The sequence below is a fragment of the Triticum aestivum genome, chromosome 2D (genome assembly GCF_018294505.1).
Source record: "Triticum aestivum cultivar Chinese Spring chromosome 2D, IWGSC CS RefSeq v2.1, whole genome shotgun sequence".
In the NCBI taxonomy this organism is placed as follows: Eukaryota; Viridiplantae; Streptophyta; class Magnoliopsida; order Poales; family Poaceae; genus Triticum; species Triticum aestivum.
In genome coordinates, this window is record NC_057799.1 from 389,805,519 (window position 1) to 389,833,294 (window position 27,776).

Here is a 27,776-nt window from a genome sequence, read left to right on the forward strand (position 1 = left end):
TGAGTGGGAGCACCAAGGCGATGAAAAACTTCTTTCACCAAGAGGAGAAGGAGAAAATTTGGATCATTGATAACCACCACAAATAGCTACATTCCTTAGGGAAGGCTTTAGGTGAATTATAACCCAATATAACTCCAACAAAAAGATTGATTGGTTGAAAAGATCTCTTGAATGAAACAGAACATGATGGATTTAATTCTCTCATTCCTGACAACTTGTGAATCATGAAACCTGAAGGAAATTATCAAGAAGGACATAACACCACCTCAAAGATCAGGAAGAAAGAATTGCACTTCGGAATGCGATATGAAGAATGCTTGAACTCCTCAAATCAAACATGTGTTGAGCACCATGTTTATTTTAGAGTATAGCTTGACGGATCTTAACTTCGAGAAGATCTTGAAGAACAATTGAAGAATGAAAAGAATCTTTGATGAAGCACCATGTAGAGCCTTCGTGAGAACTCCCGTAATAAAAGGATGATAAAAGAAGGAGAAGTTGAAAGAACAGGATGAATCCTTGCAATGATTTAGATGGATCTTTGAAATGATATAATTGAAATAACTTGGAGCTCCGGAAAGAAAAGATGAACAACTTGAAATCAAGAATTTGATATGATGAACGAACTCCAAAAGAAAGGATTAAACACTTGGATGAAATAAGAATAAGAATTACGTTATGCGTATCCTTCACCAATTTAAATTGATGACAAGCAACGGATCTTGCATACTACTTATTCTCGTAGAAAGGATTAACATAGATATTGCGCAAACTTGTGAAGGTCTTCATCGAAACACCGGTAGGATTGAAACAATGAATAAATTAAAATGATAACCAAGAAAGAGAACTCTTGAACGAACCACCGTAAGAATTGAAAATGAAAATAGCAAAGGCACAATTCACCGAGAAGAATTAGAAAACGAATAAAGATACTTGACAGAATTTAGATACAAGTGAAACGAAGAGATCATGAATTGATTAGAGAATACTTGGACGATTCACCAGAATAATATGGAGATGAACGAAGAGACATCAATTTAGAATAATTGAAGAACGAAGCTGAAAACTTAGAACAAAGAAATCTTCTAAAATTATGGCCTTTGGATGATCAAGAAACAAAAACAACTCATGAAAATGCTCCGTATGGTTATGAAAAGAATTCTCGCAATCGAAAACAATTATGAGAGGATGGCATCAAGTTAGAACCATGAGTCTTCAAGAGAACGGACCAAGATTTAAGAGAAACTCTTCTTCGGTCTTCAAATGTTGAGAATCATGATGAGAAACACCACCATGAATTGTTGAGGCACTCCGGATGAAAATTAGAAAGATTGAACAAACAATGAAAAGAGTTTGAAAGATCTTGGAGAAAGACATATGACTGATGATAATTCATTCTTACGTCAAACTTTGCAAAGAATTTGAGAATAACTCCGGAAAGAATTAGAAGAGTCAGGTAAGATCCTGGAAAAAGACCTGTGGGTTAGGGCCCACTCAAAAGATACACCGTTAAAATGATTACTTGAAAAGGAGATAGCACCGGTTGAATGATTTAAAAGAAAGATTGCGCCGGTTGAATTAAATGGCTTGAATGAGATAGCAACCTCGAAATAGCTTGAACGGATCTTGAATGAAAACACGAATCTCCTGAGATATCTTCAACACTCCGGAACACATGGAAAGCGAGAGGTGAGTGATTAAGAGATACACCGGCATGAGAAAACATTTGAAACAGGGAAAGGAATGTGACCAACATTGAAGGCTTGAAATTAGTCCACCGGAGAAGAAAAGCATGAAGAATGATAAACTTGAAGAACAACTTCATGAGAACCGCCGGGTAAGCACATTGATTGAAAAGAATGAAGGGGCTTCACATGAATAAAATGGATACTTGATTAAGAAATCTGAGTCCTTGAAGAAAAAGGGTGGGAGGGCGGTAAAACAAAGGCAACTTGGGGCAGATGGAATAAACAACGTTGAGAAACTTAGATTGATCTTGCGAATGTTGAAATGATCGGATCCACTTGAAGAGAAACGCACCGGTTGGAAATAGAATTAAGATGGCAACTCGATGATCAAGAAGGATTAGTATCCACATAGAAATATGAGAACACCGCTTAGGAAAAGGTATGGATTCAACATTTGACTTCGAAGCAACTCGAATACCACAAAACAAAACAAAACAAAGGATTGGCTTGCAGAATAAGCCGGAACAAACATATGATAGAGATTTCGTCCGAAGTTTTCGTGGTGGGGCCCACACGGGCTCGATCGTACAGCACCATCATGTACAAGGCAGTGCACATGACATACGAAGCGTCCCCGAGTCGGCATAGCCAAGGACTCTTTAAGACACTACGAGACCACTGTAAAACCAACCGTGGAAAGGCGGACCACTAGACGTCGAACCCCAATCTCATATCATGCATCTGTCGGAAAGATATCCTAGGAGCTACTTGAATTCCCACTTATAAACTCCCGAAACTTTCTGGTTATGCAATCAGGTGTTGGGGATACAGGGGACACAAAATATATCACCCAAACTAACAATACCTAGATCCAGCTGTATCCATCCGTCAACACATAACCAAGAAACCTTCGGAAATCATTTACCTCAACCTTCGAAAAGCATCCGTTATACGAGTTATGGCAATACTCCCGAACTCCCGCCCCAGTACTGGGTGGCGTCGAGGTGATCTCACCAACAACTGCATAAAAGAGATTTCGATGTCGGCGAAACTCAGGTATTCCAGAACTGCAACGATAAAATTGTGACGACAACACCTCGGAGCTCAACTCCCCGGGACACTGCCACAACCCCTAAATGTCAGGAGGCACCAAGAACAATGTTCTCGTCACAAAACCATCGGAACGATTCCAAGATACCCGCGTGATCCTAAAATTTTTTAGTGAAATTTGAGGAGAGAAGAGTCAAAACTTCTACGTCAGGAGACCTCACCAGAGCGACGAAGGGACTGAGGAGTAAAAAGAATCCTACTCTCCGATATATATAATCCTAAGACTCAAAACATTTTTGTTCTAGAGTCAACAATGCCAGCGATTCGATCAAGCAGGGGGCTCCTAAGTCGGGGATGGCTCTGATTACCAACTTGTAACACCCACGATGCGGCTATATCTCCCACGTGTCGAGGCACGACTTAGAGGCATAACCGCATTGTGGTTTTGTCGCAAGAAGGGTCATCTTCACACAATCCCATGTAATGAACAAGAATGGGATAAAGAGTTGGCTTACAATCGCCACTTCACACAATACATAAATAAATCATACATCAATCAGAGTACACACATAGGTCCGACTACGGAACCAAAAGAAAAGAAGACAACCCAACTGCTAGATCCCTGATCGTCCCAACTGGGCTCCACTACTGATCAACATGAAAAGAAACAACACAACGAACAAGATCTTCATCGAGCTCCCACTTGAGCTCGGTTGCGTCACCTGCACTGGTATCATCGGCACCTGCAACTGTTTGGAAGTATCTGTGAGTCACGAGGACTCAGCAATCTCACACCCGCGAGATCAAGACTATTTAAGCTTAGGTAGGAAAGGATGGGTAAGTAGGTGGAGCTGCAGCAGCACTAAGCATATATGGTGGCTAACATACGCAAATAAGAGCGAGAAGAGGAGCAACGGAACGGTCGTCAACTAGCAATGATCAAGAAGTGATCCTGAACTCCTACTTACGTCAAACATAACTCAGAAACCGTGTTCACTTCCCGGACTCCGCCGAGAAGAGACCATCACGGCTACACACGCGGTTGATGCGTTTTAATTAAGGTCGAGTGTCAAGTTCTCTACAACCGGACATTAACAAATTCCCAGCTGCCACATAACCGCGGGCACGGCTTTCGAAAGATAATACCCTGCAGGGGTGTCCCAACTTAGCCCATTATAAGCTCTCACGATCAACGAAGGATAAACCTTCTCCCAGGAAGACCCGATCAGTCTTGGAATCCCGGTTTACAAGACATTTCGACAATGGTAAAACAAGACCAGCAAAGCCGCCCGCTGTGCCGCCAAATCCCGATAGGAGCTGCACATATCTCGTTCTCAGGGCACACCGGATGAGCCAGACGTCGGGTTGGCATAGACCCTGGTTGCCCAGGGGGCGCCGGACATCGCTCGGTTTGGACCAGCACTCGAAGGAGAACTGGCCCGGGGGTTAAAATAAAGATGACCCTTGAGTCTGCAGAACCCAAGGGAAAAAGGCTTAGGTAGTCAAATGGTAAAACCAAGGTTGGGCCTTGCTGGAGGAGTTTTATTCAAAGCGAACTGTCAAGGGGGTCCCATAAATCACCCAACCGCGTAAGGAACGCAAAATCAAGGAACATAACACCGGTATGACGGAAACTAGGGCGGCAAGAGTGGAACAAAACACCAGGCATAAGGCCGAGCCTTCCACCCTTTACCAAGTATATAGATGCATTAATTAAATAAGAGATATTGTGATATTCCAAAATATCCATGTTCCAACATGGAACAAACTTCATCTTCACCTGCAACTAGCAACGCTATAAGAGGGGCTGAGCAAAAGCGGTAACTTAGCCAAACAACGGTTTGCTAGGAAAAGGATGGTTAGAGGCTTGACATGGCAAATATGGGAGGCATGATATAGCAAGTGGTAGGTAGCGCAGCATGGCAATAGAACGAACAACTAGCAAAGCAAAGATAGAAGTGATTTCGAGGGTATGGTCATCTTGCCTGAGATCCCGCAAGGAAGAAGAACGAGTCCATGAAGAAGACAAGCGGACGTAGTCGAACGAATCCTCACAACTCCGGAACGAAACCGAAGCTAACGGGAGAAGCAAACCGGAAAGAAACAAACAACATAGTAAACAACCTCCACATACACATGGCATGTGCACAAACAAGTATGATGCATGTCCGATTTAAATATGCATGACAAAGTGCAACAAACAATACTACAAATTAAGTGGAGTTCAATATGCAACGAGTTGCATATTGACGAAACACCACATACGATTATTTAGTTCTCTCTCGGTTATGAATCCAACAATATTAAATGTTGTTAAACATGGTAAGAGGTGAAAGATAAGTAAACTAACTATTTAGGCAAGTTTAAATGAGGCCGGAACAACAAACAATAATTCCGGAAAATCCTCATGTGCATATTTTTGATTTGGTACTGTTCTGCCATAAACGCAATTTTAATGTTGTTAAACAGCAAGATGAAGTGCACCATGTAAATCTATGCATTTTTCTACCCCATTTACATATAAAGTTTATTTAAATCCGAGTTACGGTTAATTAGTTATGAATTAAAGCATTTTAGTATGGCATTATGCAAAATAAACACAAACAGCATGTTAAACATTTTATCATGGGATGAAAGTGGCATATTATTAATCTACACAAAATTCTAAGTATTTTACATGTTTGAAACATTTTAATCCGATGCATGGTTGTGGAGTTATTAAAGCATGAACATGGAGGGTTTTGCTGTAAACATGCAGTTTCTCTGAAAATTAGATAAATCGTCCAGATCAGAAAAAAAATAGATCGGGCTGGAACTGGTGCGCTGCTCACATTGGGCCCAGAGGAGAAGATGGGCCGGCTTGGTGAAGGAGCTGGCAGGCCACGGCTGGAGCGGGGGCTGGGCCGACTTGCGCGGGAGGCTAGGCCGAGGCGCTCGCTTGGCTTGGTCAACGCGAGCGGGCTGGAGCGGTTCGACGCGAAGCAGGGGAGGCAGCAGGCGCGGCTTGGACTCTGGCGAGGACGAGGCAGAGCAGCGGCGCCCTGGAACTTGCGGGAGACGGCGAAGCGGGACTTGGCGAAGGGACGAAGCAGCTTCGGCGGTGGCGCTCGCCGGCGGAGGGAGCTCCGGTGGTGTTGCGGCTTGCCGCGCGCGAAGGACGGCCGAGGACGGAGGGGAACGAGGCAGGAGCTCGAGCTCCTGGCTGACGAGGGGGCGAGGAGGTGGCGCACGAGGTCGGGCTCCAGGCGGTGCTCGGGCGCCGCGGACGAGGCGAAGGCCTCTGGCGAAGAAAACTCCGGGCGGCGGTGCAGCAAGAAGACGAACTTGGCGCGGGGTGCTGGTTCGGTCAGCCGGCGGCGGGGCTGCAACTGCTGGGCACGGAGGACGCCGGCTGCGGGCGAAGACGGCTGCTGGAGGAGCTCCTCTCCTCGGCACTTGGGCGACGGGGATTTGGCGGCCTGGTGCTGCAGAGGGAGGCGGCGACGGGCGACGAGGAGCGGGACGGGTGCTCCTCTCCGGATCCAGATTGGATCGAGGAAGCTGTGGCTGCGGGAGCTACAGGGGCACCTCTTGGACGTTGGATTTCGATCCAACGGTTCGGATGGATGGATCTGGAGTCTGGGGTGAACCGGGTGGTGGCTGAAAACGAGGAGAGAAGTGGTTGCGCAGGTGACGGCGGGGTGGATCCCGAGGTGGAGCTGGATTGGCAGCGGGGTGAGGAAAATGAGGGAGTTGGTCTAGGGTTAGATTGTTTATATAGGTAGGGGATTAGGGTAGGGGCTAATCCGGTCCTACGATCAAAATCGGACGCTCCCGGAAAAATAGGCTAGGGACCCCAAATAAGAAAACAGAGATGTTTTGTAGATGTTTGGGGATGATCTGTATGCAACGGTGATGACTGAACGGTTCGGGTTCGGGACAGTTTCGGAAGCGCACACGAGGGGCTCGGTGGTTGTGCAGAGAGGGTCAAACGGTCAGACAAGAGAGAATCGAAAAACCGGTTAGGCTCAGAATGGTCAACGAACGCAAGGGGGGACGCGGCAACTACGAGCGAATGCAAGTTTGAAAAACAATGACGGCAACAGAGTGCCGATGCAATGCGAATGATGAATGCAACACACAAAATAAATAACAGAGCTGACACGCAAAACATGGAACGCATCTGGAGCGTCGGTCTCGGGGCGTTACAGAGGGGTGGCCTGCTGCTGCTGCTGACGAGCCCCCCCCCCCGGCGCCTGTTGCTGCTTGCGGCCGCCCCCGCGGCGGTTGCCGCGGCGCCCGCCACCCGGCTGCTGGGGGGCAGCGGGAGGGGCGGGAGGCGCGGGCGGCAGGGGGAAGTACCCCGGAGGCGCGGTGGGCGGCTGCTGATGGCGCGGGCGGCAGGGGGAAGTACCCGGAGGCGCGGGGGGCGGCTGCTGATGGCGCGGCGCGGGTGGGGCGGCCGGTGGTGGAGCGCCACGAGAGGTGTCGGCGGCGAGGGCGTGATGCTGCACACGCTTCTTGACCCCCTTCATCCGGCGCTCCTCCAACCGCAAGTACGCCACGAACTTGGGGAAGGAGGGCTCCGACATCAAGGTGAGGTTGGAGGCGGCGTTGCCGAAGTCCTCGTTGAGGCCGACGGTGAGCGTGCTGAGGAGGAGGTCGTCATCAACCTTGGCGCCAATGTCGCGGAGCTCATCCGCCAACGTCTTCAGGCGGCGGCAGTAGTCATCAATGGACTGTTCATCCCGGTGACAGTCAAAAAATTCCTGCTGCAAAAAAACGCGGCGCTGAAGCTTGTTGTCGGTGAAAAGGCCGTTCAGCTTAACCCACATGGTGCGGGCGTCATCGCCGGCGCTCACGACCGTGTGGAACAGGTCCTTGGAGATGGTGGTGAAAAACCACCGGATGATCGTGGCGTCGATCGCGGTCCACTCGGGGTCGTCCACCATGGCGCGGGAGTCAACGGTGCCGTCAACATGATCCACGAGGTTGTTCTCACGGAAGAGCAGCGAGAAATACGTCTTCCACGCGGAGTACGTGGAGTTGGAGGCGTCGAGGACGACGGGGACGCGTGCGTGGACGTTGATGTTGCGGATTTCAGCAGGGTCGACGGCGAAGGGGTTGGAGTAGGAGGAGGCGTTGGACGACATGGCGACGAGGGTTTGGGGAAGGGGGCGGCGCGGCGGTGGGAGAGACGCGGCGTGGCGGGAGGGCGGCGCGGCGGGGAGGGGAGGCGCGCGTGGAGAGGTGTGGCAGCGGCGGCCCGAGGCGGCGGCGGCTAGGGTTGGCGGAAGCGGGAGGATCGACTTGCGATAGATACCATGTAGAGAATGATTTGGTGCATCGATGATTGATTGATCGTGCCTCTTAAGATACACGTACATACAAAGGGAGACATACACTACAGGTACTGCATACGAAACCCAAACATACGTACATGCACACATGTTCAACTGCAACGGTGATGTCTATACGATGGTGGTTTCGTAGGCCAGATTCGCAGTGCACGGGAGTTTTTTTTGTAGGTGCTAGTGCGCCGGAGCTATATCTCGCCCGCTTAGGTCATCTACGACGCGGGCACTTAGCCCAGGCGCCAGGGTATCTTTCCCGGCCGTTTCGCTCGATTCCTGGTGGATCCCAGGATTTCGTTTCGCATCGATGCCTCTCCTGTCGCCGGGCGCTCGTGCCTTTTTTTTCCGCATGCATCTGTTTTGACGAGAGTCTGGGGGCTAGATCGACGCTAAAAAAAACAGCTAAGCGCTCATCCTGGCGGTCCTGCGTTGGAAAGGCAGACTCCTTCACCGATACTTCTTAATTAATCCTTTTTCTTAATGGTGCAAGCGCCTAAAATGCCCTTACAGCAAGACGGTAGCGTCTCTCGTCTGAAGCGCCCCGCAGTGCCGCACGAATGGGCCGGTCCAATAGCGTGTTTTCCCAATTGTGCGTTTGTTCGTCATTTTGACCGCTGCTTGTATTTTTTTTCTTCTGTTTTCTAATTTCTACACCGGCTTTCTTTGTTATGCTTTGGTTTTTTTGTTTCTTTCTTTTTTTTGGACGTGCATAAGTGCCGAACGATCGGTCTGGAGAGGTCCCAGTCCGAAAGAGATGTTCGGTACGATAGGCCACCCCCGCCGAACGATTTCGTTCGGGAGGAGAAGCCCCCAGTGCGAACGCCTCCCCTTCCCAAACGTGAAATAAAAAAGCCCAGCAGCGAAAATAAAAGAAAAGGCCCAGATTTTGCCTTTTTTTTCTGTGACAAAACAAAGCCCAGTTTTATGTTTGTTAAGTAAACAATATGCCATCAATTTCCAAAACGCAGAAAAATTACCATGGTTAAAAAGGAATATATTTCAAACAATCACCCAAAAAAGAAAAAAGTCACGGCAATTCCCATCATACAAACAAAATAATTTGCCATGGCAGATTCATAGTAAAAAAAGATGTCATGGTATTTTTAATTAAATTTACTTATATTTTATGCGAAAAATGTTGTGTGTGAAAAAACACAAAAAGTTGAAAAAGAAATAACAAGAAAAACACCATGAGCAAAATCATATCAAAATTTGCATATATTTGACATGGCAAAAAGTAAAAATTTACTTGCCATGATGAAAATAAGAAATAATTGGCTATGAACTATTAAAGTATAATTGTCATGGCAATATTGGTAATTTTGCCATGGCAATAATTATAAATTTTGCAGGGCAAAATAAAAGTGAAAATTGCCATGGCAATAAAAGTTAAGTATTTTCAATTATGATGTAGGTAATTTTGTTCTGTGAATAAATGTAAATTAGCCATGCCAAAAAAAATAGTAAAAATTGCCAAGGCAATAAGGATTTGCCATATTAATAAAAAGGTAAAATTGCCGTGGCAAATAAATAGTAAAATTTGACATGGTAATAAAAGTTAAATATTGCCGTGGGGATTTAGGTAAATTTGCCACGTTAATAAGGGTAAAATTACCATGTCAAATAAATAGTAAAACTTGCCATGGCAATAAAAGTTAAAATTGGCCATGGGGATTTATCTAAATTTGCCATGTTAATATAAGTAAAATTGCCATGGAAAATAAATAGTAAAATTTGCCATGGCAATAAAAGTTAAATATTGCCATGGGGATTTAGGTAAATTTGCCATGGGGATTTAGGTAAATTTGCCATGGCAAACAAAAGGTAGAATTGCCATGGCAAAAACAAAGGTAGAATTGCCATGGCAAACTTAAGTAACATTTTCCATGGCTATAATACTAAATTTACCATGCTACGAGGTAAAATCTAAAATGTATTTTTATGAAATTTGATAAAAAAATTCATCCCGTTTCGAAAGGCAAATGGCCATGGTGAGTACAAAACCAATTGCCAAGGCAAAAAAACATGTCTTAATTCACCATGGATACATAAAAAATAAGGACGTCGATAAGTGCCGAACGATCGGTCTGGAGAGGTCCCAGTCCGAATGAGATGTTCGGTACGATAGGCCACCCCCGCCGAACGATTTCGTTCGGGAGGAGAAGCCCCCAGTGCGAACGCCTCCCCTTCCCAAACGTGAAATAAAAAAGCCCAGCAGCGAAAATAGAAGAAAAGGCCCGGATTTTGCCTTTTTTTCTGAGACAAAACAAAGCCTAGTTTTATGTTTGTTAAGTAAAAAATATGCCATCAATTTCCAAAACGCAGAAAAATTACCATGGTTAAAAAGGAATATATTTCAAACAATCACCCAAAAAAGAAAAAAGTCACGGCAATTCCCATCATACAAACAAAATAATTTGCCATGGCAGATTCATAGTAAAAAAGATGTCATGGTATTTTTAATTAAATTTACATATATTGTATGCGAAAAATGCTGTGTGTGAAAAAACACAAAAACTTGAAAAAGAAATAACAAGAAAAACACCATGAGCAAAATCATATCAAAATGTGCATATATTTGACATGGCAAAAAGTAAAAATTTACTTGCCATGATGAAAATAAGAAATAATTGGATATGAACTATTAAAGTATAATTGTCATGGCAATATTGGTAATTTTGCCATGGCAATAATTATAAATTTTGCAGGGCAAAATAAAAGTGAAAATTGCCATGGCAATAAAAGTTAAGTATTTTCAATTATGATGTAGGTAATTTTGTTATGTGAATAAATGTAAATTAGCCATGGCAAAAAAATAGTAAAACTTGCCATGGCAATAAGGATTTAGGTAAATTTGCCATATTAATAAAAAGGTAAAATTGCCGTGGCAAATAAATAGTAAAATTTGACATGGTAATAAAAGTTAAATATTGCCGTGGGGATTTAGGTAAATTTTCCACGTTAATAAGGGTAAAATTACCATGTCAAATAAATAGTAAAACTTGCCATGGCAATAAAAGTTAAAATTGGCCATGGGGATTTATCTAAATTTGCCATGTTAATATAAGTAAAATTGCCATGGAAGATAAATAGTAAAATTTGCCATGGCAATAAAAGTTAAATATTGCCATGGGGATTTAGGTAAATTTGCCATGGCAAACAAAAGGTAGAATTGCCATGGCAAAAACAAAGGTAGAATTGCCATGGCAAACTTAAGTAACATTTTCCATGGCTATAATACTAAATTTACCATGCTACGAGGTAAAATCTAAAATGTATTTTTATGAAATTTGATAAAAAAAACAAAAAAAAAATCATCCTGTTTCGAAAGGCAAATGGCCATGGTGAGTACAAAACCAATTGCCAAGGCAAAAAAACATGTCTTAATTCACCATGGATACATAAAAAATAAACACATAGAATGTTGTGGGACACATCATAATTTGCCGTTTTGTGTTGTTTTTGACATTTTAAAGAATTACCACGGCAAAAAATGCAAATGGTTTGGATGGCAAATTTAGAACTGTTGATAGCTATGCAGTGTCAATTATATGAAAAACAACATGGCAAAGTGCCTCAATATTTTTGCCATGCAAAACATATCATAATTTGCACACATCGAAACTTAAGTTGCCATGGGAAGCACACCATAAATTGCCATCGGTTTTACAAGTTCTGTGCTCCGTTTGAGTGAAAATTGATTGGTGTAGCTGCATAGCGAGCAAATGCAACCATTCATCCATCAGTTAACAAAAAATGTATATTCCTACTTCATAACAGCGATGAGATTAGACTAGGAAAAAAAGCAGATGCAACAAAAAAATGACGTGATGTTAGCAACCTCACAGTGCAGAAGAGGTGAATGAATCCCAGCGAGCCTGCTGGTGGTGGGCTGCTGCTTGCCGAACTCCCCGGCGAGCGTGCTGGTGGTGAGCCTCCGCCTCTCCCCTGCATGCCGCCCTTCTCCATCGAGCCTGCTGCTGCTCGACGCACTCCCCGACGAGCGTGCTGGTGCTGACGCCGAGCTCGTCTGGCGAGCCTCCGCCTCTTCCCCGCCCCTTCTCCCATCGCGTCGGCGGCCTTCGGCCTGATTTTCTGCCAGATCCGGCCCCTGCACCACCGATGGAGCTTCTCCCCGCCGCCGCTCGCCTCATCTCCGTCGCATCGCGACTCCGGCGAGGACAGATCAGCCGGCCTCGTCGCCGGCCCGCGTCCCGATGTTGGGTCCCGGAAGAGCTCCTCCCCGACGCCGCCCGCCTCGTCTCCGTCGTGTCGCGACTCCAGCGAGGGCACAGCAAGCACGCCTCGTCCCCGCCGCGCTGCGACTCAGGCAAGGGCAGAGCCAGCCCGCCTCGTCGCGGGCCCGCCGCGTCCCGATGTTGGGTCCCGGAAGAGCTGCTACCCGACGCCGCCTGCCTCGTCTCCGACGCGCCGCGACTCCGGCGAGGGTAGAGCCAGCCCGCCGCGTCGCCGGCGTATGACCTCCTCGTGCGCTGACGCTTGGTCGCTCTCTCCCATGTCCCGCAGGGAGGACTGCTTACGGCAGCGGGTGGGGATCGATTTGGGCGCTGGAGGGAGAGGGGAATGGAAAACGTTCGCAGCGGCGCTTGATTATTCCGAACGAAAAAAAGTAAATGACGTGGCTGTTCTGACGTGATTTAAGATTCGTGTTGAAATCCTACGACTAAAAGGGCGTTCGGGACGAGAAGGCAGAATGTGGCACGTTCGGTAGTTATAGATACCGTGTTTTTTTGTCTTTCCTTTTCTTTTTTACACTAATTTTTCTCCGGTTTACTTGTTTCCTTTTTTGGTTTTCTTGTTTTCGTCTTTTAGTTTTTCTTCTGTTTCTTCCTCTGTTGTCGTTGGGTGTTTTTCAACACAAGTCTATATTTTTCGTGTACAACAATATTTTTTAATACATGCTAAACAATTTTCAAATACATGATTAACATTTTTTTAAATATATGCTTTGATGCCTATTTTGTTTTTCATACACATTGTGCATTTTTCATATACATTGGAACATTTTATACACATGATTAATATCTTTAATACATGATTAACATTTAAATATAATATTTTTATGCCTACTTTTTGGCGTATGTCTTCTAATTTTTTTTATACATCAGGAATATTTTTTTATACATGTACGTAAGCGTGGCGCCAGCTGGGCCGCAGCCCACCTAGGAGCATCACCGGACCAGCGAAGTGTCCACCCCATGTAGATGGCGATGGCCCGACAAGCACCAAGAAAACACTGATATATCATGACACCGAACCAAATCTTTTGCAGCATCTAGATACATACATGTACATGTGCAGTATTAAGTTTGTTATTTAGCCACGATGTTTTGAGGTGTTAAACAATGTCAACACCACATACATGAGATGGAATTAGAACCCAGCCTCTCAAAGAAACCAAAAGATGAAAGGAGAAGCTCTTGTTATTTCCCTACCTAATATCAGGTTTCAAGTCCTTCCTGGTAAGAACAGACACAGTTCCCCCTTCTATACAACCTAGCAACAATGAAAACGAAACAGATCGTAATGGCTTTCTGTCTGCTCTTGTCAGGCCATGACTTGTGTGTAATGCGCTTGTCATCACCCCATGACCTGATGATGGTTACATGGACTGGGCTTTTTTAACATTTGCCGGCCGGTTGCTCTGGCTAACAAGGTGGTGAAGCCGCACGACCAACTCGAGTATGTAAGCCTCTGTCTTTGCCTTCTCAGCGTGGTAGAGCGTCTCGATCACGTCCGGTCGACCCGGTCCTCTTCCAACCCGCTCGGTGCTGAATGACATTGTAAACAAACCACAGGAATGTCATCGGTAAGAAACCATTCTTATTTCTCTGCGAAGTGTAATAGCCAGGACATTGGACAAATTCCCCTGCTTACCCTGATTTTGCCCATTCACTAAACCGCAAGAAGCCTCGGGCACTGAGGTTCCACTCAAACGAGCAGCCAAACAGACATCAGAAATAGCTATAGTACAAACTGAAAAAGTTACTGAGAATTTTAAAACACTGGTCAGATGTGTGTGCGGTACCAGGTGGTATTGATGGCCATCGGAACAAGCCATTTCAGAGTTCTCTCCATCATTGCCCTTATCTGATCAATAGTGAGCTGCAGCAGGAATTCACGATTTAGGATGTGAAATGTTTGTTGATGGGGTGCTCTCTCTCTCTATCTACTTGTATTACCTCCCGAGGCATTGAGGAAGTTCTTAATTTATTTGGTAGAGCCAACCTGACCCTTGGTGGCAATCCTTGGTAAAGGGCATCTCTTGAATTTGCGGGTACATACCCTGACCGAGAAACCTTAAACAAACAAACAAACAAACAAACAAAACTTAAATGTGCTGCCATGCTGCCTCTCACATACTAGCTACTGGATTTGGTCTCTGGAAGTGTCATTTACACTTCTTTGTCCAGCCACTTGTCTTTGGTAGATTTTCCCTTTTTCTATAAAATATCCATTGACCTTTTACACTAAAGATATTACAGATGATGAACTAGAATTCACTGAGATGTCCTGCACACAACACCTCAAGAGAACTGCTACCTGGGTGTACAGAACTCTTCAAACACAGAGATTGTTGTTTTGAGATATGTTCACTCAAACTTCCTAAACATTGGCATTGATATCTTTCTAGATATTTAAATTGAACACATGAAAACTATGTGTGTACACATACATGTCTACGGAAGTTCTTTCACAATACTCCCTCCATCCCAAAAAGCTTGTCTTAGATTTGTCTATATACGGATGTATCCAGACACGTTTTAGTGTTAGATTCATCCGTATCTACATACGGATGTATCCAGACACGTTTTAGTGTTAGATTCATCCGAATCTACATAAATCTAAGACAAGCTTTTTGGGACGGAGGTAATATTATGGTTTCATTGGGTTCCACGAATATCTTACAACAGATTTTGGCGCTAAAAATTGTGCTATCAGGACATGTCATGTCTCTCAGTACTACTGAAACTGATACAGTAAGATCGCAAAAGCAAGCGAATATCACCAGATTCTTGAGCTGAGTTCTCAAAAAGAACCGAAGGAACTTACAATGCTGTAGATCTGTATGATAGTGTTTGCATAGTGCAATGCAAGTCCAGCAGGTCCTAGTCTCTGACAGTTCACAGCAGAACTCAGTTCACCTCCATCTACAAATGCATTAAAAGGATCAGTTGGAAAAAGGTGCGACTAATTCAACACAAAACAACCATGGGATTACCATAAGTTCCATACGAGACATTGATCTCAACATGTAAATACTGCACAATGTCAACAAGCTTCTCAACAACCTGTAAGTGGGAATGTATGTTATAGGCAAATACATGACACACCAACAGACCATATGAAGTAAATTCTATAGGAAAAGTTGCTCACTTGTTCCAATGTCTTTGACCACAGAGATCTTTTCTTCAAGTTCTTCACGTAACTTCTTTGAGTCTTCAACTCGAGTTTCACAACTTGAATATTATCTCCTGCAAAGCTATCTGATCAGCGTAAAAACTGCAAACAGTAAAAGGTACGTTGCCATGACAATCATGCGCAGATGGATTTGGATTTAGAAAGTATCAATGATAAGGTTTAAAAAATGCCCAAGCTTTGACAGTCCACATAAATATCATTTTTATGCATTGGACAGAGATGAAGAGGCAAAAGTATTTCCATTTAAAAAAATGTTGTTACACAAGAAACAGAAATACCTTTTTCAATCTGATTTGAACTTTCACTTCCCTTTAGTTGACAGCGGTAATCTTGCTCAAATCTATCTAAGGCATGTAGCTCATGATATAAATCCTGGAAAAAGAAGGTCAAAACCAGATGGCATTAATCTATTTGCTCAAATGATATCTTGAGAGTAGAGAACAATGCTTACAGTTGTACGTTGAACAAGAGCCATCAGCTTTTGCATCTCCACTGTGGCTGTTTCTTTCAGCTGCTTCTGGGGTACACTTTCTGATTCTAGTCTGGACACCAAGGGGACAAATATCATTCAAGTCAAACAACATGTATAACCCTATGCTGCTCGTCAAAGCAGAAAGTTTCTTACTTTACAAAATAGCGGTCCAGATTATGCCATTGAGGATTTTTACAACGGTTGCCAAACCTGACTATCTCTTGTGAAAATACTTTCAGCTCTTCCCTGGAAACATTAGACAGGGTTCACAAAACAGTCATCAGTAAGAGTAACCAGAAAGTCAGTCACAGTGGCCACTGAGGACAAACATACTCTACCTTCTGTCATTAGCTACAATCCGCATCAACTCGCCCATGTCACTGGAAATCAAATTCTGCACGCCTTCAGAAGGAAGCACCACCTGTTTGAAGTATGTGACAGAGTCTTCCGAGAGAGATTGCATAACACTCGCGCCTTTCAGTATTGTGTTAGCAACCTCAAAAGCTAGAATTGATATCTGAGTCCCTTTGGTCGTCCTAGAAATAAAACCACCATCCGGGCTTAAGGTTGTCATCAGGCAGCCTAGTGTGTCTAGAATTTCCACTGCTCTCCCATACCCGGCCATGCCGGCTGCGCCAAGCCCTGAACCTGTTCTAGAAACCTGCTAACAAAGGCGAAGCATTTCAGGACATACTACATCTGAATAATGTGATTAAACTAAACGTTGTACAAGGTAGGCCCAAAGTCGTTCTCCTGCATTAGAAAAAAAATCTGCACAATTCAATCTTTTTAAGATTTAACTCTAATCATTTGAGTGTATCGTAAGGTCATTCCAATCATGAACATAGCTAAATAAACAGAAAAAAATTACTGTGTGGTGACATTTAAAATGGCTCCGCGAAAGAAAAAAATATAACGTTCCGTGCTTATATACCACTTGCCTTGCTTGTTCCATTGTTTCCAGATGTGTCTTTCGCCGGCTGAGATGTCGCCATTTTCCCAGACACAGATGCCTCTTCTGATGTTGATTCGTGCAGCTTACTACTCCCGGAAATAAAGAAGCCATCATCCTTAGGGGACAAGATAAAGGATCGGCTCGTCGACTCCATATTATCCCTCACTTTAGCTTCCCAAACACCGCTGACCTTCTGTTTGTGTGCAAGGTCTATCGAGTCGGGTAACTCGGTGATACCGCCCGCTGGATCATCGAACTCGACATCGGCAACGCCAATACTCCTTCTTGATTTCAACACTGCAAAAGAAGAGGCATCACACATGAACAAATTTGTTTTCAGTAACCAGTCTACTCCTATAGTAAGACACTGCAAAGCACCAGCAACGAAGAGGAGGTAGACATACTGTAGCAGCCGTTGCAGTCCATCCACGAGAAGCCCGTGCCCACGACGGCAGGCACGGCATGGAGCCACGCTGCTCCGGCAAGACCGGCAGACGCCGGCCGCTCGCTGAAGAAAGCGTGAATTCTCCGGGTTTCCGCTCCGGCCCGGCGGCGCGCGGAGGGTGCTCGACGCAATGCGCGAGTCAACGGCAGCGGGAAAAGGAGAACCTCTCCACAGCAAGAAACCAAAGAGAGCTCGCAAGGACGACCAGGCTAACCAAGTGAGAGATCGAGAGGGGAAGGTGAGCTCGGCGGAAGCTCAGGGATGTAGCTGGGAGGGGAGGAGAGGGGAGGAGAGGGGAGCGGAGAATGGGGGACGGGAGGCGCGGCTTTTTCAGGCCGGATTTGTTTTTGCTCGCCGCGGCAAACGAGACATGGGAGACGCAGACAGGCCACCGTTTCTGGCACAAAAGAATTGGGCGAGAGTCAGCTCTCTGACCCCGTCGCGCTCTCTTGAGCGGGCGCGCCCGTGCGCGCCTCGGGATCTCCGTATCGTCTGATCCATCGATCGATCGCCGGACGCGGCCGGCACGAGGATGCAATCCTGCGGTGCGGTAGTTGGGGTTGGCCTTGCCTGCCGGCCGGCCCCGGATAGCGTCCAAATGTGGATCGCTCCCCAGCTCACCGGCTGCCTGTCTGCTCATGGTTCCAAGTGCCGGGCACGTTCGTGCACAATATTGTTTTCTTCTGGCAGACTATTCGTTCACGTTGAGAAAAGGAGCATGTGCGTGATTTTTATTCCGGTCTTTTCTCACGATTTATTCCACTTTATTTTCTGGGAAATATAATATACTTTTGTCCAGCCGGCCAATCGGACGCGAAAAGTTCGCCACGTCGTCCGCGCCACATGCCCCTGGCAATGTGGCCCTTATAGCGACGGACGCAGAAATAAAATGAAGGATATGCACGCTAAATTTTATTTTCTACCTAATCCAAGGTCATACAATATATGCAAAACAATAATAAAAACACCAAAGTTTCCCCTCAATGTCCAATTTGCCAAGCTGGGCTTGAAGATATTCGCCATCTGTTATTCACTTGTCGTCGAGCCACAGAAGTTTGGAAGTCCTTGGGATTGATGTATATTATCGATAATGCTATGTGTGTTGATCGATCTGGCTCTGTTGTTCTCGAGGAAATTCTAAGGATTGTGATCAGGAAATCACCGGTACTTGGACAACTTGGGCTACAGGAAACTGTGGCTATGGGTATATGGTATATTTGATGGAAACGTAGACATGCAGTGAGAGGAGATTCAGTTAAAACTGCACCAAGCTTCGTCGTTCGCTATTCAGGCAATCACAGTGAATCATGCAGTTCGCCCCACTACCCCATTGGCAAAGTAAGATGGCAGAAACCTTCAGCCGGTTATTACAAGCTAAATATAGATGCATCCTTCTCCGACGATGGAAGTGGAGCAGTCGCGTATATCCTTCGAAACTCTCGGGGAGAAGCTGTAGCTGGGGTTGCGAAGCCAATTATGCATATTATGAACGCACCCACGACAGAAGCGTCCGTCACATTACTACGAGGCATGAAGATGTTGTGCGATGCGAGTTGTACCAAAGTTCAGGTGGAATCGGATTGTCTGGAAGAGGCTCTCAACGGAAATTCAGATATTTTGAGCCCCTACGCGCCGGTGCTGGTTGATTGCTTCCACTTAGCTCACGACATTCCTTCTATCTCATTTTCTTTCAGTCCTAGGGAAGCCAATGGCTTGGCACACTTTATTGCTAGATGTAGCTATGATCATCAGACTAAGTATGAGTGGTAGATGTTGCGCCTAATTTCTTGCTATCTCATGTACTACTTGATGTAACATTGCCGCTGAGTTAATAAAGTGTCATGACGTGTTCCCTTCAAAAAAAAGAATAATATAAACATAGCTCAATATGAAGTCTCACAACATTGTTCGCCGTGGCAGTAACGGTGGAGGGCATCCGCATCCCCCTCTTGCTCGTCGCCTTCTCCTTGGCCGCAGTGGCAGTGGTGCCCTTTCCCTTGCCGACCATTGTTGACGGAAGGAAAGGAGGTGGGAAGGGGATGAAAGGAGAGATTTTGCTCTGTTCTCTGGGCACTCGAGCTTGGGAGATTCAGGCACTAAAAGATCCACCTCCTTTTATAAGCCGGTAAAGAATACCAAGGGGCATGATACCAGGCGGTAATTTCGCCGTTTCCCAACACGGCGTGCATTATGTGCGTGTGTGAGTTGAGAGATTTTGTTGATGATGTCGCCAAAAATACGGAGCACGGTCCCTTTATTGATGGGACGTGCCAATGGCAATGGTATCGAGCCATGATAAACTTGGTGTAATTACCACTGACGAGACCTTTCGGTTCTATAGTATGTGCTGGCGGTTCGGTTTTGTTTTAGAAGTTATCAAGACACAACCCAATCAACCCACTACATCAGCACTACAAAACTTTGCCGTTAAGCTACCAAGTCATTGATGAGGTCTTCGGATCCAATGAAAGTAAAAACACTTCGGAGAGGGCTTTGTTGGAGCTCCTCGGACATCTGAAGTATATCACTTCTCGGATTGAAACATGGTTGCACCAAAGGAAGACGCCGCAAAAGATAGTAAACCAATGTGCAAGGACTTCAGATCTAGATGTGTCCTCGGACATGAAATCAAATTAGAAGCATCAAATTTGTTGAACTCGCCTATGAAGGCAAAGACCAAAGTTGAAGCTGCTTCGAGGAGATGATCAATGCCCTTGGCTTGAAGACTAGTTTAGGGGCTACTGATGGTGTCCAGGACTAGGGGGTGCAAACCACGTCGGCCTGTCAGTCATGGGTCGGGCCAAATAGCCCCAGGCAACCGAAGAATGGGCCATGTTTACAGTGACCCATGGCGTACTCAAGATGGAATCCTCTGAATACTTGGCGCACACTTCAAGACATGTTCAAATCAGCGACAAGCTTATCCCTAGATGTAACTATTGGGAAACATAGTAGAAACCAAAAAAAAATCGCACCTACGATCACCCAAGATCAATATGAAGATGCATAATGGGTTGGGATCACGATCATTACCGTCACCGAGTTGCAGCAGAAGAAGAACATGTCGGTGTTGATCATACTTGGAGTCCCTCGTACCGCCCACGAACGATCACTCGAACCAAAGACCGAAAGAACGACCTCTCTACTGAAGGAAATATGCCCTAGAGGCAATAATAAGGTTATTATTTATTTCCTTATTTCATGATAAATGTTTATTATTCATGCTAGAATTGTATTAACCGGAAACATAATACATGTGTGAATACATAGACAAACAGAGTGTCACTAGTATGCCTCTACCTGACTAGCTCGTTAATCAAAGATGGTTATGTTTCCTAGCCATAGACATGAGTTGTCATTTGATTAACAGGATCACATCATTAGGAGAATGATGTGATTGACTTGACCCATTCCGTTAGCTTAGCACTTGATCGTTTAGTATGTTGCTATTGCTTTCTTCATGACTTATACATGTTCCTATGACTATGAGATTGTGCAACTCCCGTTTACCGGAGGAACACTTTGCGTGCTACCAAACGTCACAACGTAACTGGGTGATTATAAAGGTGTTCTACAGGTGTCTCCGAAGGTACTTGTTGGGTTGGCGTATTTCGAGATTATGATTTGTCACTCCGATTGTCGGAGACGTATCTCTGGGCCCACTTGGTAATGCACATCACTATAAGCCTTGCAAGCATTGCAACTAATGAGTTAGTTGCGGGATGATGTATTACGAAATGAGTAAAGAGACTTGCCGGTAACGAGATTGAATTAGGTATTGAGATACCGACGATCGAATCTCGGGCAAGTAACATACCGATGACAAAGGGAACAACGTATGTTGTTATGCGGTTTAACCGATAAAGATCTTCGTAGAATATGTGGGAGCCAATATGAGCATCCAGGTTCCGCTATTGGTTATTGAACGGAGACGTCTCTCGGTCATGTCTACATAGTTCTCGAACCCGTAGGGTCCGCACGCTTAAAGTTTGATGACGATTGTATTATGAGTTTATGTGATTTGATGTACTGAAGGTAGTTCGGAGTCCCGGATGAGATCGGGGACATGACGAGGAGTCTCGAAATGGTCGAGGCATAAAGATCGATATATTGGACGACTATATTCGGACATCGGAAAGGTTCCGAGTGATTCGGGTATTTTCGGGGGTACCGGGGAGTTACGGGAATACGAGGAAGAAGCAATGGGCCTCATGGGCCAAGTGGTGGAAGAGAGGAGGCAGGGCGCGCGGCCCCCCTAGCCCAAACCGAATTGGACTAGGGGGCCAGCCCCCTTTCCTCCTTTTCCTCCCTCTCCTTCCTTCTCCTTCTCCTTCCCTTCCTCCCCCTCTCCTACTTGGACTAGGAAAGAGGGGGGGAATCCTACTTGGAGTAGGATTGCCCCCCTTGGGCGCGCCTCCTCCCCTTGGCCGGCCCTCTCCTCCTCCCCCCGCCTTTATATACGGAGGAGGGGGGCACCCCATAGACACAACAATTGATCTCTTGATCTCTTAGCTGTGTGCGGTGCCCCCCTCCACCATAATCCACCTCGATAATATCGTAGCGGTGCTTAGGCGAAGCCCTGCGTCGGTAGAACATCGTCATCGTCACCACGCCGTCGTGCTGATGGAACTCTCCCTCAAAGCTCGGCTAGATCGGAGTTCGAGGGACGTCATCGAGCTGAACGTGTGCTGAACTCGGAGGTGCCGTGCGTTCGGTACTTGATCGGTCGGATCGTGAAGACGTACGACTACATCAACCGCGTTGTGCTAACGCTTCCGCTTTCGATCTACGAGGGTACGTGGACAACACTCTCCCCTCTCGTTGCTATGCATCACCATGATCATGTGTGTGCGTAGGAATTTTTTTGAAATTACTACGTTCACCAACAGTGGCATCCGAGCCTGGTTTATGCGTAGATGTTATATGCACGAGTAGAACACAAGTGAGTTGTGGGCGATAGAAGTCATATTGCTTACCAGCATGTCATACTTTGGTTCGGCGGTATTGTTGGATGAAGCGGCCCGGACCGACATTACGCGTACGCTTATGCGAGACTGGTCCTACCGACGTGCTTTGCACACAGGTGGCTGGCGGGTGTCAGTTTCTCCAACTTTAGTTGAACCGAGTGTGGCTACGCCCGGTCCTTGAGAAGGTTAAAACAACACCAACTTGACAAACTATCGTTGTGTTTTTGATGAGTAGGTAAGAACGGTTCTTGCTCAGCCCGTAGCAGCCACGTGAAACTTGCAACAACAAAGTAGAGGACGTCTAACTTGTTTTTGCAGGGCATGCTGTGATGTGATATGGTCAAGGCATGATGCTATATTTTATTATATGAGATGATCATGTTTTGTAACCGAGTTATCGGCAACTGGCAGGAGCCATATGGTTGTCGCTTTATTGTATGCAATGCAAACGCCCTATAATGCTTTACTTTATCACTAAGCGGTAGCGACAGTCGTAGAAGCATAAGTTGGCGAGACGACAACGATGCTACAATGGAGATCAAGGTGTCGCGCCGGTGACGATGGTGATCATGACGGTACTTCGGAGATGGAGATCACAAGCACAAGATGATGATGGCCATATCATATCACTTATATTGATTGCATGTGATGTTTATCTTTTATGCATCTTATCTTGCTTTGATTGACGGTAGCATTATAAGATGATCTCTCACTAAATTATCAAGGTATAAGTGTTCTCCCTGAGTATGCACCGTTGCGAAAGTTCTTCGTGCTGAGACACCACGTGATGATCGGGTGTGATAGGCTCTACGTTCAAATACAACGGGTGCAAAACAGTTGCACACGCGGAATACTCAGGTTAAACTTGACGAGCCTAGCATATAACAGATATGGCCTCGGAACACTGAGACCGAAAGGTCGAGCGTGAATCATATAGTAGATATGATCAACATAGTGATGTTCACCATTGAAACTACTCCATCTCACGTGATGATCGGACATGGTTTAATTGATTTGGATCACGTGATCACTTAGAGGATTAGAGGGATGTCTATCTAAGTGGGAGTTCTTAAGTAATATGATTAGTTGAACTTTAATTTATCATGAACTTAGTCCTGGTAGTATTAGCATTTCTATGTTGTAGATCAATAGCTCGCGTTTAGCTCCCCTGTTTTATTTTGATATGTTCCTAGAGAAAACTGAGTTGAAAGATGTTAGTAGCAATGATGCGGATTGGATCCGTGATCTGAGGATTGTCCTCATTGCTGCACAGAAGAATTATGTCCTTTATGCACCGCTAGGTGACAAACCTATTGCAGGAGCAGATGCAGACGTTATGAACGTTTGGCTAGCTCAATATGATGACTACTTGATAGTTTAGCGCACCATGCTTAACGGCTTAGAATCGGGACTTCAGAGACGTTTTGAATGTCATGGACCATATGAGATGTTCCAGGAGTTGAAGTTAATATTTCAAGCAAATACCCGAGTTGAGAGATATGAAGTCTCCAACAAGTTCTATAGCTAAAAGATGGAGGAGAATAGCTCAAGCAGTGAGCATGTGCTCAGATTGTCTGGGTACTACAATCGCTTGAATCAAGTGGGAGTTAATCTTCCAGATAAAATAGTGATTGACAAAATTCTCTAGTCACCATCACCAAGTTAGTATAACTTCGTGATGAACTATAATATGCAAGGGATGACGAAAACAATTCCCAAGCTCTTCGCGATGCTAAAATCGGCGAAGGTAGAAATCAAGAAAAACATCAAGTGTTGATGGTTGACAAGACCACTAGTTTCAAGAGAAAGGACAAAGGGAAGAAGGGGAACTTCAAGAAGAACGGCAAGCAAGTTGCTGCTCAAGTGAAGAAGCCCAAATCTAGACCTAAGCCTGAAACTAAGTGCTTCTACTGCAAAGGGACTGGTCACTGGAAGCGGAACTGCCCCAAGTATTTGGCGGATAAGAAGGATGGCAAAGTGAACAAAGGTATATCTGATATACAGATTATTGATGTGTATTTTACTAGTGTTCATAGCAACCCCTCGGTATTTGATACTGGTTCAGTTGCTAAGAGTAGTAACTCGAAACGGGAGTTGCAGAATAAACAGAGACTAGTTGAGGATGAAGTGACGATGTGTGTTGGAAGTGGTTCCAAGATTGATATGATCATCATCGCACACTCCCTATACTTTCGGGATTAGTGTTAAACCTAAATAAATGTTATTTGGCGTTTGCGTTGAGCATGAATATGATTTGATCATGTTTATTGCAATACGGTTATTCATTTAAAGTCAGAGAATAATTGTTGTTCTGTTTACATGAATAAAACCTTCGATGGTCATACACCCAATGAAAATAGTTTGTTGGATCTCGATCGTAGTGATACACATATTCATATTGAAGCCAAAAGATGCAAAGTTAATAATGATAGTGCAACTTATTTGTAGCACTGCCGTTTAGGTCATATTGGTGTAAAGCGCATGAAGAAACTCCATGCTGATGGGATTTTGGAATCACTTGATTATGAATCACTTGATGCTTGCGAACCATGCCTTATGGGCAAGATGACTAAGACTCCGTTCTCCGGAACAATGGAGCGAGCAAATGACTTATTGGAAATAATACATACTGATGAATGCGATCCGATGAGTGTTGAGGCTCGCGGCGGGTATCGTTATTTTCTGACCTTCACAGATGATTTGAGCAGATATGGGTATATCTACTTGATGAAACATAATTCTAAAACATTTGAAAAGTTCAAAGAGTTTCAGAGTGAAGTGGAAAATCATCGTGACAAGAAAATAAAGTTTCTACGATCTGATCGCGGAGACGAATATTTGAGTTACGAGTTTGGTCTTCAATTAAAACAATGTGGAATAGTTTCACAAATTCGTGCCACCTGGAACACCACAGCATAATGGTGTGTCCGAACGTCATAACTGTACTTTATTGGATATAGTGCAATCTATGATGTTTCTTACCGATTTACCACTATAGTTTTGGGGTTATGCATTAGAGACAGCTGCATTCACGTTAAAAAGGGCACCATCTAAATCCGTTGAGACGACACCATATGAACTGTGGTTTGGCAAGAAACCTAAGCTGTCGTTTCTTAAAGTTTGAGGTTGCAATGCTTATGTGAAAAAGTTTCAGCCTGATAAGCTCAAACCCAAATCGGAGAAGTGCGTCTTCATAGGATACCCAAAAGAAAATGTTGGGTACACCTTCTATCACAGATCCGAAGGCAAGATATTCGTTGCTGAGGATGGATCCTTTCTAGAGAAGGAGTTTCTCTCGAAAGAAGTGAGTGGGAGGAAAGTATAACTTGATGAGGTAACTGTACCTGCTCCCTTATTGGAAAGTAGTTCATCACAGAAACCGGTTCATGTGACACCTACACCAATTAGTAAGGAAGCTAATGATGATTATCATGAAACTTCAGATCAAGTTACTACCGAATCTCATAGGTCAACCAGAGTAAGATCCGCACCAGAGTGGTACGGTAATCCTGTTCTGGAGGTCATGTTACTTGACCATGACGAACCTACGAACTATGAGGAAGCGATGATGAGCCCAGATTCCGCAAAATGGCTTGAGGCCATGAAATATGAGATGGGATCCATGTATGAGAACAAAGTATGGACTTTGATTGACTTGCCCAATGATCGGCGAGCCATTGAGATTAAATGGATCTTCAAGAGGAAGCCGGACGCTGATAGTAGTGTTACTATCTACAAAGCTAGAATTGTCGCAAAAGGTTTTCGACAAGTTCAAGGTGTTGACTACGATGAGAGTTTCTCACTCGTATCTATGCTTAAGTCTGTCCGAATCATGTTAGCAAATTGCCACATTTTATGAAATCTGGCAAATGGATGTCAAAACTACATTCCTTAATGGATTTCTTAAAGAAGAGTTGTATATGATACAACCAGAAGGTTTTGTCGATCCTAAAGGTGTTAACAAAATGTGCAAGATCCAGCGATCCATCTATTGACTGGTGCAAGCATCTCGGAGTTGGAATATACGCTGTTATGGTTTCTCGCTTTCATTCTCAAGGTGTTAATAAAAAGAATAAGAAGAAGAAGAAGAAGAAAAACAATAGGACTTTGCATGCCTCTAGTGAACCTGAAATAGAAAAACCTCCTGATAATGATAACGATATTTCTATTTCTGATGTTGAAACTCAATCTGGTAATGAACACTCACTCTGATGATGAAAAAGATAATGATGAGGTTCATGAAGACACTCAAACAAATAATAAAGAACCAGACAATGATGTTGAAATGGAACCAGCTGTTGATCTTGATAACCCACAACCCAAGACTAAAATATATGATAAAAGAGACTTTGTTGCTAGAAAGCATGGTAAGGAAAGAGAGCCATGGGTTCAAAAACCTATGCCCTTTCCACCTAAATCAACTAAGAATAAGGATGATGAAGAATTCGATCGCTTTGCTGAAATGATTAGGCCAGTCTTTTTGCGTACCCGCTTGACTGATATCTTAAAAATGGCCCCTTATGCAAAGTACATGAAAGACATCATCACCAACAAGAGAAAAATACTGGAAGCTGAAATCTCCACCATGCTTGATAATTATTCTTTTAAGAATGGAGTACCTAAAAAACTTGGAGATCCGAGAATACCAACTATACCTTGCTCCATCAAAAGAAATAATGTGAAAACTGCTTTATGTGATTTAGGAGTTGGTGTTAGTGTTATGCCTTTCTCTTTATATAAAAGACTTGATTTGAATAAACTCACACCTACCGAAATATCTTTGCAAATGGCTGATAAATCAACTGCCATACCTATCGGTATTTGTGAGGATGTGCCGGTTGTTGTTGCAAACGTTACTATCTTAACTAACTTTGTTATACTTGAGATGCCCGAGGACGACAACATGTCGATTATCCTTGGTAGACCCTTTTTGAATACTACAGGGGCTGTTATTGATTGCAATAAAAGCAAGGTCACTTTTCATATCAATGGTAATGGGCATACAGTGCACTTTCCGAAGAAACAATTCCAAGTGAATGGTATTAATGTTATTGGAAAATCTCCGACAATCACTATTGGAAGTTTTCAACTGCCTCTACCTACTGCCAAAAAGAAATATGAAATGCTAATTGTTGGGGACATTCATATCCCCGTTGAGATAACTTAGTGTTTTTATAAAAGTTCTTCGGTTTCATGCTAATCGAAGGTGGTTGTTAATAAGACTTGGTCAACCTTATTAATGAATCATTTTTGAGAGGTACAAACTTGATGAATTTAGTGAGCACTACCTTCTGTCCTTACCTTTTGTTTTCTGTTTTTCTTAGTTGAATAAAATAAAATGCCATGTTTTATCTGTTTTTTGAATTTCCTGTGCAATAAAAAATGACCCAAAAATAAAAGTTCTTACAATGCTCTGAAAATTT

At 44.4% G+C, this 27,776-nt stretch overlaps 1 protein-coding gene and 1 long non-coding RNA gene across 3 annotated transcripts; both read right to left on the reverse strand.

Moving 5' to 3' along the window:
- Nucleotides 1–11,618: 11,618 nt before the first annotated feature.
- On the reverse strand, nt 11,619–12,694 carry LOC123049396 (uncharacterized). Its single transcript, XR_006423578.1, has 2 exons — nt 11,913–12,694; nt 11,619–11,781 (listed from the first exon to the last, which is right to left on the reverse strand). It is a non-coding gene; the product is annotated as an uncharacterized lncRNA (long non-coding RNA).
- Nucleotides 12,695–13,339: 645 nt separating this feature from the next.
- On the reverse strand, nt 13,340–17,881 carry LOC123053341 (protein PSK SIMULATOR 1). 2 transcript variants are annotated; one of them, XM_044476802.1, is made up of 13 exons: nt 17,346–17,881; nt 16,928–17,238; nt 16,325–16,647; nt 16,140–16,232; nt 15,966–16,056; nt 15,793–15,886; nt 15,470–15,579; nt 15,315–15,384; nt 15,146–15,243; nt 14,275–14,391; nt 14,121–14,197; nt 13,970–14,011; nt 13,340–13,863 (listed from the first exon to the last, which is right to left on the reverse strand). In XM_044476802.1, exons 1-13 carry the CDS (start codon nt 17,365–17,367, stop codon nt 13,695–13,697), a joined length of 1,617 nt encoding a protein of 538 aa, XP_044332737.1. In that variant the 5' UTR covers nt 17,368–17,881; the 3' UTR covers nt 13,340–13,694. The 2 variants fall into 2 exon arrangements, with proteins under 2 accessions (XP_044332737.1, XP_044332738.1); XM_044476803.1 differs by having other exon boundaries at nt 15,470–15,567; nt 17,346–17,877.
- Between the last annotated feature and the right edge of the window lie 9,895 nt (nt 17,882–27,776).

Bases quoted from the DNA above. Each gene is read 5' to 3' on its own strand.
- LOC123053341 (XM_044476802.1), bottom strand. From the start codon at position 17,367: ATGGACTGCAACGGCTGCTACA. The intron at 15,385-15,469 runs GTGAGCAACTTT...TCCCACTTACAG, and splicing joins GGTCAAAGACATTGGAACAA to GTTGTTGAGAAGCTTGTTGA. The intron at 14,392-15,145 runs GTAAGTTCCTTC...TGTTTGTTTAAG, and splicing joins TCATACAGATCTACAGCATT to GTTTCTCGGTCAGGGTATGT.